At 33.3% G+C, this 10,425-nt stretch overlaps 1 protein-coding gene across 6 annotated transcripts; it reads right to left on the bottom strand.

Moving 5' to 3' along the window:
• Positions 1-7,391: 7,391 nt before the first annotated feature.
• On the bottom strand, positions 7,392-9,245 carry LOC144562292 (phosphoenolpyruvate carboxylase kinase 1-like). Of its 6 annotated transcripts, none has more exons than XR_013514041.1 (4): positions 8,685-9,245; positions 8,160-8,458; positions 7,868-8,042; positions 7,392-7,779 (listed from the first exon to the last, which is right to left on the bottom strand). XR_013514041.1 is itself a non-coding variant. In XM_078311492.1 (3 exons), exons 1-3 carry the CDS (start codon positions 9,176-9,178, stop codon positions 7,730-7,732), a joined length of 843 nt encoding a protein of 280 aa, XP_078167618.1. In that variant the 5' UTR covers positions 9,179-9,245; the 3' UTR covers positions 7,392-7,729. The 6 variants fall into 6 exon arrangements, 2 of the variants coding, with proteins under 2 accessions (XP_078167618.1, XP_078167619.1); XR_013514042.1 differs by having other exon boundaries at positions 7,874-8,042; XR_013514043.1 differs by having other exon boundaries at positions 7,868-8,013.
• Between the last annotated feature and the right edge of the window lie 1,180 nt (positions 9,246-10,425).

The raw sequence follows: 10,425 nt of genomic DNA, 5'->3' as shown, positions 1-10,425 counted from the left end.
CTTTATATTCAAGAGGTTTTAATATCTCATACTTTACATATCTTATCATATCTCATATTTTATATTTTTATTTTGAAAATTCAAACTGTTGATCCGAACCGCCCAACATAATATTTATACTAAAATATATCTGGAGATGAAATTTTATAATTTTTGAAAATTTTCACTATTTTTTAAGATAGGTACAAAATCACTGTCTTTAACGGTCCAAAGACAGTGATTTTGTACCTATCTTAAAAAATAGTAAAAAAATTTAAAAATTATAAAATTTCATTCATAATCATATTTTAGTATCGATATCATGTTGAACGGTTCAGATTGACAATTTAGACTTTGAAAACAAAGATATAAAATATGAAATATGATGATGTTGAAATGTACGAGGCATTGGAACCATCCTCTTTATATCCTTACAAGCGTAAATTGTCATGTATTATAGTAAGCACATTTAATATGATAGAGTCTTTAGATGCCAAAATAAATCCGTTACATGTAATTTTTATTTTTGCTGCATGCACTAAAAAAATTATGGCTTTTCGATTTTATATTTATATGAATTAATAAATTGAAAAATCAACATCCAAAATTATCCACAAAATGTATTTTTACAAATTCTTTAATTACAATCAAATAAAGTTAAAATATCATAATTATTTACATATGCACAGGGAAAATAATGTAATACAAATTTTTTTTGGATTTTGAGTTTTAGTGGTTTTAGTGGTGATCGTGACGTTCTAATCGACTTTGTCTCCTCTGAAAAAAAAAATTATCTATGTTTGGATGTTTGATTTGTAATTCGGGTTAAATTTAGAGTTAAAATTAAAATATTTTTATTGGTAATTAGAATTATAGGTTAGAGAAACATAAATTACAAGTCAAAGTATTGGAATGTATAAGTTTAAACATTATTTTTTTTATCGAGTATCTAATTAATTAATGAGTTTAAACTCGATGAGCTATTCAAATCTGATTTGATATTTTTTTTGCCCTGTAATAAAAATTTTGAATCCGCCTCTGAACCTTTGAATCAAAAAAAAGGATAAGGCTAAGGTGCTATGTGTTGCATAGAGACCTACGGTGTTACGGCTCAATATTTGAGTTTTTAAAATCAAAACGGTCGATCCGAACCGTTCATCTTGTTCTCCATATTAATATGTGTTTGGAGACCAAATTTTACATTTTTTTGAAAAAATTTTACTATATTTTTATATAGGTAGAAAATCAAATATTTGAATGGTGCAGAATTTTTTAGATCAACTGATTTTCTACCTATCTAAACAAATAGTAAAAAAAAATTTCAAAAAATGTAAAATTTGGTCTCCAAACACATATTAATATAGAGAACAAGATGAACAGTTTGAATCAACCGTTTGAATTTTGAAAACTCAAATATTAAACCATAGTACCGTAGGTCTCTATGCAACCCATAGCAACTTAGTCATACCCAAAAAATATATATATATAAGTTATCGTGTTCATTCCGTACAAAAATAATATGCCGGTGAATATACTCCGGGAATAAAGCTTGTTTCCAACTTTCCATTTAATACAACGATTCCCATTTTCCAATCCCTGTTTTGGATGACATTTTGCATCCAGTTTTGGATGAGAGCAATCACCACAAAGGGGGACCTACTAAACACGTGACATTTGGTGACAAATTAACTACCAGCGCACCACCACCACTAGCAGCACAAATGTTGTTGACAGGTCCACAGCACAAAGGTTCGTTTTCAATTTTCATCCGTACCTTCTTCGGTACTAAAGTTCTTAAAGTTTTAAAGTGACGAGACATTTTTGACAGCTGGAATGCAGAGAGCATTATCTCCTCTTTCTGAATTCGGATCAGATAAAGCTTTCTGATTATATAATGTTAGATATGATATCATATCATATCAACCATTCAATAATCAATGTAACTTTGTATGAATTTTAAAGAGAGCCTTCTTAGATATAGGGTATTAATACTGGGGCGGGTACGGGTACGGGTATCCCGGGTATACCCGGGTAGGGTACGGGTACGTCTCGGATACGGGTAGGTCGGGTAGGTCGGGTAGGACGGGTATAAGGGTAAGGGTATCTCAGGTATATTTTTCAAAAACCATACCCTACCTGTCCTATACCCGTACCCGTGTACCCTTGACGGGTAGGGCGGGTACGGGTATTTTTTTTTTTTTTTTGCTGTTTTTTTTTCTGGTTTTTTTTTTTGCCGTTTTTTTTCTAGTTTTTTGTTGGTTTTTTTCTGGTTTTTTGCTGGTTTTTTTGTTAGTTTTTTCTGTTTTTTTTTGGAGGGAAATACATAATTTTTGAATTTTGAATTCGGATGAACAGTACTCGGATACGAGTATAGTCGGATACGGGTAAACTCGGGTAGGGTATGGTCGGGTATTAGTCCAAAAAAACGGGTCCGGTCCGGTTTATGCCCGTACCCGAGTACCCGACCCATATCCGGGCTCAGGCACGGATAACCCGGGCGGCGGGCACGGGCGGGTATGGTCGGGTATACCCGACCCGGGTATTGTTAATCCACTACTTAGATATGAATATGATATGATTTCATCCGTACCGTCTTCGGCAAAAAAGTGTTAAAGTTATCAGAAACTTTTGACAGCTGGAATGCAGAGAGCATTATCTCTTCTTTCTGATTTCGGTTCAGATAAAGGTTTCTGATTATATAACGTTAGATATGATATTAAGAATCACCAAGTTCAAAATGTTTCTTTTAGTCTTCGGAATAAATGATTTGGTTTTTTTATTTTTAAAATTCAAACAGTCAATTCAAACCGTTAGATGTTTAATCTATATTAAAATGTATTTGGAGACCAAATTTTACATTTTTTGAGATTTTTTAACTATTTATTAAGATGGTTTGAAAATTATTAATAAAAACAACGAATTTTAAGCCATCTTAGTAAGTAGTAAAAAGTTTCCAAAATATGTAAAATTTGGTCTTCAATTACATTTTAATATAAATTGAACATCTAACTGTTTGAATCGACTGTTTAGACTTTGAAAATCGAAAAACTGAGTCGTTTGTTTCGAGGGCTAGAAAACAATGTTTTAAGCTCAGCCATTCTCATATGATATCATATCAACCATTCAATATAAATTTGTATGAATTTTAAAGAGAACCTTCTTAAAAAAAATTAATTTAAATTTTTTTGTATTGTTGTTAACTTGTTATATAATAAATATGTAGTAACTTAATTTACAATTATTTGTTTTTTATTTTGTATTTTCGCAATTAATTTGAATATGAATTACGATTACTTCAAGTTTTAAGTTTGTTTAAATAGAGATGCTCTTAGAGAAGTTTTATGGCACAAATCTGAAGTGTTATACCTTTTACTTTTCAGACAATTTTTCTTCATTATTTGTTAACACATCTCTTCACTTGTTAATTTGTTTGTTTTTTTTTACTATTTATTAAGATAGGTACGAAAATTTAATGGTCTAAAAGCAACAATTTTATAAAATACTTAATAGATAGTAAGAAAAATTAAAAAATATAAAATTTGATCTACAAGCACATTTTAATATATCCATAATGTTGAATAGTTTGAATTTACTGTTTGAACCCTGAAAACTTTAAAACTATAGAATATAATTCGGTGTCATTAAAAAGAGTGGAAGTGAATTCCTCCTCTTTTAAAAATTGTATCATATTATGTCCAATACATTTCATATTATGAACTATGCAGCAAAAATTATTCTCAAAATTATTTTATATTGTGTCCAACACATATCACATTTGTATTTCATAAAAGAATATATCGTAATAAAAACTAAACTAGAAATTGCGGCCATTTTTTTAATATCTTTAAAAAAAAGAAAATTTAAAAGATGCCCTTTGATTTAATTTTTTTTTATAAATGCCCTGACCGTCTGGCCCATGGGCGGCCCAAAACACAAGCGGACCGCCCGTGGGACGGGCGGTCCTCTTTTTTTTTTTTAGAGATCTTAGTATTTTGATTTAAATAATTTTGTAAAGAAAAAGTTTTATTGTTTAGAGTGTATGCCAAAAAATAAGACATTTGATATATTTATGAAGTGATGTCGTAACTCTTTGTAACTTTGATTTTATTTTTTTTATTTTTCTTATTTTTTTTGGTGAACTTTGATTTTATTTGTCAGTTGGATATCACAAGTCTAAATATAACACTAATTAAGGACTTGACCATTATTAAAAAAATTTCAAGCTCTGACAGCTTATTGATCTTCTTCTCTTTTTCTGATTTTTTGAATATTTTTACTATTTATTAAGATGGTTTGAAAATTACTGTTTTTGAATGCCTACCGTCGAACGAAAACTTAAACTGGATTTTTGAGGCCCTAAACGACGTTTTTTTGAGATTCTGATGCTTCAAATATGATGATGCTTGAGGTTCTCCTGGCAAAATTGTATCTGTCTCGTCCTCCCCTTTCTGAAAAGTGCTCATACGCGTAAATCCGACTTTTCTAGCCAAAGTTATGGTTGTTTAAAGTTTTTTCAAAAATTAAACTTTGGAAATTCACAACTAACTATAGAAAAATTCAAATAAGTTGAAATTTATATCAATTGTGTGTATTTTTTAATACTCTGCATGCTGGTGCAATCACTTTTGTAGTTTAGTCCCTGTATCAATTCATACTTGCTGATTTACCAGCAAATGTCAAATTTGATATTTTTAGTGCATTGCATTATACCAGTGGCCTTTGCCTAGTGCTTGGCTGCTGAGTTTGGACTTGGTACCATACCAGAGATCAGTCTAGGATACTTTGTGCATGGACAGAGATCTAATTTGATGTTTGAACATATTTTAGTAGATCTAAACTACTGTTTTAGTACCATAAATAAAGAGAAGAAGATCAACAAGCTGTCAGAGCTTGGAAATTTTTGAATAGGGGTCAAGTCCTTAATTAGTGTTATATTTAAACTTGTGATATCCAACTGACAAATAAAATCAAAGTTCACCAAAAAAATAAAAAAATAAAAAAAATAAAATCAAAGTTATAAAGAGTTACGACATCATTTCATAAATATATCAAATGTCTTATTTTTTGGTATACACTCTAAACAAGAAAACTTTTTCTTCACAAAATTATTTAAATCAAAATACTAAGATCTCTAAAAAAAAAAAAAAAAAAAAGAGGGCCACCCGTCCCACGGGCGGTCCGCTTGTGTTTTGGGCCGCCCGCCCGTGGACTAGGCAGTCAGGGCATTTATAAAAAAAAAATTAAATCGGAGGGCATTTTTAAAATTTTCTTTTTTTTAAGGGTATTAAAAAAAATGGCCGTAGAAATTGCATGTCATATTATGTTGGCATTCATATACTGATTTTTAGACTTCTAATTTAATGCTATTGGTATGGTAAAAGATATTATCACAAGGTAATTTTTCAACGGTAACTTTTCATAAGGCGTGTTGGTAATTTTTCACATGGCATGTTGGTATGGCAATAGATTATCACCATCTTCTTGTCCCTCGGACCTTCTAGAATCGACGAGTAAATGGCAAGATTCAACATTTGTATATTTAGAAATTTCTAAAAATAATATATAAAACTAGATAGGTTGTTTGTGAATTTTGATCTCATAGGAAAAAAAAATTAAATTATTCATTCGGTTCTTATATATTACCACACAATATACAGTTACAGTTAGGGTTTTTCAAACGGTCAATTTCGGTTGAAACCGAAATAAAATAGGTGAACCAAATTCTTTTTTGTTTTTAAAGAACCGTTTAAACCGAATTAAATTTCGGTTTATTCATTCGGTTGACCCAAATAAGAGAGATTAAATTTAAAAAAAATCAAAATTCAATACATTAGTAATTTCATATAAATAAATATCAATATAATGTTACACACATTATTAGTTTCATACAAAATATGTTAATGTTCTAAAATATACTTACCAAAATGGAAGGAAAGAAACAACCATTGAACCAAACAAAATACAAATCATACTTAAATCATTATAATTAGTTGGTTTTGAAAAATCTAAACCGAACCAACCCATTTAAACCGAAATAATTTAAAAATTCAACCGAACCGATCCATTTAAAATTTTAAATCAAACAACCGAATCATTTAAAGTTTTAAACCGAAATTTTTCGGTTTTGTTGAAAACCAAAGAAACTTAACCGTTCATTACCGAAGCAATGATATTTGGTTTAGTTCTTTCCATAAAATCAAAATTTCGAGACAATTCATCTATATATTATATTATTTTTAATAAATTTCTAAAAATAATATTCTAATAGAATTAGGCAGAAACTTTAGACTTTGCTCCTCCATGTACCTAGGGGACCAAACTTTAGCCAAGTTAGAGAAATGGAATATTGTACGATATCTTATTTGATGCTTGGTATCTTTGAATGTTGGAATTGCGTGATAGCTTATCACTTTCCAATCTCTTATTTGATGCTTGCTTCTTACTTCTATACCAAGAAAAGAAAAAGAAAATTAGGAACCTTCGTGCCCGTTTCCATTACTTCAAAAAATAAATTTGTCCCGAAAATCGGTGAATAGATTCCACTTATCTAAAAAAAAGGAAAACTTTTGTAACAATTGTAATTATTAGTCTCTCTCTTGTAAAAGGAAATTACAAGATGTTAATTTATTCAATTCAAAATCTTAATTTTCTAACTTCGGTCCCGTGTTTACTATTTATAGTTGTGGTCCTAGTAATGCTAAATTCTAAAACAATAAGAACAATAATATATAATTATAAGTGAATGTTTTATTCTTAAAATAAACATATTTTCATTTACGAAATTTTATAAGAGCTGCTTGTTTGTCGTCAGTGGGTCAACAAAGGAAAAGGCCGAAACCTTTAGTTATCAAAAAAGTAACCCTAGTTTGTAATTTGCACCTCCAGAATGCTCTTCGTGGCCTCTAACAATTTACCAGAAAAAAAAAAAAAAAAAACCTACTACATTCTTAAAGTTTTTGGAGCTTCCGATGTGACAGTTTCTAATCTAATTTTAGAGAGGTGAGAGAATTTCTTATTTAAAAATTATGCATGAAAGTTTCTTATTAAAAATTTATTTATAAACTTCATAATAACTAAATAATTTAATAGAAACTCTAAACTTAATTTCAAAACCATGAGAGTTAGAAATTTTAGAGATCATAATTTTTAAAAAGTGAATAACAATTATTTAAAAACTCATTTGAGTTGCTGAGATGTAGATACTCCAAGTTGTTAAAATTACCAAAACTTAAAATCCTTTGAAGCCACTCCTGATTAACCATATTTACAACCAAAATATACAAGAAGTTAGTTATTAAAAGTTAAAATCCAATCCCGCTATGTACTCGTCCTTTATTTTATTTTTTGATAAATTATTCTAAGTTTTGTCCGAATTCATTTATCTTACGGTAGGGTAACAGAATGGTCATATGGATGATACACAAGATTTGCTCATTACTCAGATATATTTACAACAATACTCATCACTGCTCAAGGATGACCAAACAAAACCAAAAAAGATTGAAAACAACCAAACAGAGATAAACATGAAAAAGACAGCAAAGGAGAAAAAGTTATCTTCTTTTTCTCTCTCTAGTTGCTGTCTCTCAACTCAGCATCCTACTAGAAACTCTCTATTTCTCTATGTACACAATAGTACCCCAAGTTAATTTAACAAAGAAAAAGGAAAGGCAGATCCGGTACTACACACTAATAAAGTAGTCTCATGATTCATTTCTTCATAGTTCAATCATAGCATTTATTTGCTTATTTATCCATCTACTGGTCTTACTCCACCTCCACTGGCAATCCATGGATGCCCTGTTCAAAAAAGAAAGAATATTATTAGAATAAACTCAGAAAAATTCTTGACAATTCTATCTAGATAACTAAAAATACATTTCATCACCATCACCCCTTCATTTGATCCTCCAAAAAGAAACAACAGTTTGAACGCCCGGCATCCCGGACAACAGTTTGAACGCCCGGCATCCCGGACAACAGTACCCAAAATTGCTCTCTCTTCACATCAGCATGTTATCAATAGCACCTTCCCTAAATAGTGAAAAGAGAAAATCTTTCGTCTGAAAAAACAAAAGACATATCGGAGAAGCAAACCAGACATATATAGAAAAACAATACAAAAGGAGAATGATTTGAATTGAAATATAGAAAAAGGATTAAGGAATTAGGTGTCTTACTTAGAACTTGTTCAGCAGAGAACCTTCTAGAAACCTCGCGGCATATCATCCGTCGCAATAAATCCTTCGCGAGAGGCGACACACCCGCAAACAATCTTGACGGGAATCGAAGGCCGCTACGAAGCACTGACTCGAACACCTCCTGTGCGCTGTCACCTCCGAAAGGGGGGACCCCACCAGCCAGCATTACATACATCACCACCCCAGCACTCCACACGTCAATTTTTTCCCCGTATTCCTCCCCCCTTAACACCTCCGGTGCCACATAATAGGGGGTTCCGACGATCCCTTGCATATACCTGTCGAAAAGAATCCATTTCTTCAGTTCAAGGCCACCATTTAATCATTCAATTAAACCCTACACAATTTTTCGTTCAAAGAAATTGCCGCATGTAAAATCAATTGAACTCGAATGCAAATTCTAGGGCCTTTTCAATCAAAACTCGAATGCAAAAAATTTACAATTCGGTTTTTTAAGTGTGGAAAAAAGAAAATAATTTCAATCGATTCACAACATTAAATTACCTTCCTTCCGAGAAGGAGGCAGCAGATCCGAAATCGGCCAACCGGATCTTGCCTTCACTGTCAAAAAGGATGTTATCGGGCTTGATGTCTCTGTGCGCCACCCCACGCCGGTGACACGTGGCAAGCGACAGCATGAGCGAAGTCATCACCGCGGCCACCTCTGGCTCCGAAATTGGAGTACCTTGGCGGCTCTGGATCCACTCGAGCAGATCGGGTCCATCACAGAGCTCCATTACGATGTGGATCCAATTTTCGTCCTCGAAAACCTCATGCACCTGTACAACGCCGTCGTTTCCAGACGCCGCCAGTAACCCTAGCTTGCCCTCCATCTCAGCGCACTCCCTATCGAGAGAATCGCTTAGAAGGGTTTTGTCAACCGATTTCACAGCACACACCTCTCCGGTGAACCGTGACTTGGCATGGTACACCACGCCGAACCGCCCCCGGCCTATCTCCGCCCCGATCTCGTACAATCGCCTCAACTCGTCGCTCATGGTATTTTATCAAATTTAAACCCTAATTTTCTCGATTTTTTCGTTCTCTCACAAGTAACCTTTTCTCAACAAGCTCACTGCTTTTATAGATAAAAAAACGGTTCAGGCGTTTCAAGCTTCGAATATTCGATCCACGTGGACGGTTTCTAAACCATCATGTTCATCGATCCGACGGTTAGTAATTTCTCTATTGACCGTTTCTTTTCTTTGACTCATATATCCTGCTATGATAGTTACGTAACTGAAACTATGAGGGGTAAATTAGTCAAATTGGATATGCTCTTTTTTTTATTATAGTAATTCTGTTTTTTTTGGAGGAAAAAGTAATTCTGTTAGGTACTGGTCTGAGTGCACTTATCACGGTGGGGCATGGGATTGAGTGTTTAGGTATAAATGTGGATAGCAAACATGAGGGACAGCTGTCCCGTGATCTCAGCCGTCATTTTGGCCAATAATTTGATCAATATTATATTCCGGACGGCTACGATTTGCTCCGTCCACTTTAACGGCCTTTTCAAGATAAGTTGGGTATTAGGCCGTGATTGTTACTTTATGTTTTGTAGTAAAGCTTTCTATTTTTTACTAATATATGTGTTGCGGGTGAATAATACCGATTTTTCCAACCCGGTACACAAAACGTGATTCAAAGTATGATAGTGAGTATAGCGATGTGGGTGGAAGCGTTGGGGCGTAACAGTTACCGATTAGTGCGCTGGGAGTGGGGACCACTTCCGGACGGCAAAGTACATAAAATAAAGAGAAACCGAATCAGATGGTGCCACCCGAATTCGCATCCTCTGAGATATCTCAAAATTTACGCCACTTTTTGGAAAATCTTAACCGTTCAAATACTTCTGCACGAATCTCAAAGATCAAGTAATACTGGCCCCCGCGCTATACCCGAATAGGAACCGGACACGTCGGTTATGCAAAATATGAGATATCTCAGAGGATTCGCACTCGTGCCACCCTTCCCGGAGAGAGAAAGGCGGGCGCGCGCGTAGGGGACAATTTCATGTGACCTCGTTTTGTCGTATCTGTTTTCGTAACCAAAAAACTAAACACCGAAGTTTTATCGAGCCGGAGCGCGGACACCTAGCAACCCGAGATAAAAATATATTAACAGAGTATATTTTACTTCATGCAGTGCATCTGTCATATTAAATGCTTCTTTTACTACTACGGTGATCTGCATGAAACTAACTCTGCTCTGTTAATAATATACCAAGGAGTGTTCCAGTTCCCGA

Source organism: Carex rostrata, chromosome 11 (genome assembly GCF_964058835.1).
Source record: "Carex rostrata chromosome 11, lpCarRost1.2, whole genome shotgun sequence".
NCBI classification, from domain to species: Eukaryota; Viridiplantae; Streptophyta; class Magnoliopsida; order Poales; family Cyperaceae; genus Carex; species Carex rostrata.
The sequence above is the reverse complement of the archived record's forward strand: the minus strand, read 5'-3'. Positions and strand labels throughout refer to the sequence as shown.

What these genes read in the sequence shown, in the direction of transcription:
- LOC144562292 (XM_078311492.1), bottom strand. Translation starts at nt 9,178, where the DNA reads ATGAGCGACGAGTTGAGGCGATTGTACGAGATCGGGGCGGAGATAGGC. An exon ending in GCCTCCTTCTCGGAAGGAAG is followed by an intron (nt 8,459 to 8,684) that starts GTAATTTAATGT and finishes TCTTTTCGACAG; the next exon opens with GTATATGCAAGGGATCGTCG. An exon ending in CTCTGCTGAACAAGTTCTAA is followed by an intron (nt 7,780 to 8,159) that starts GTAAGACACCTA and finishes TTTTTTGAACAG; the next exon opens with GGCATCCATGGATTGCCAGT.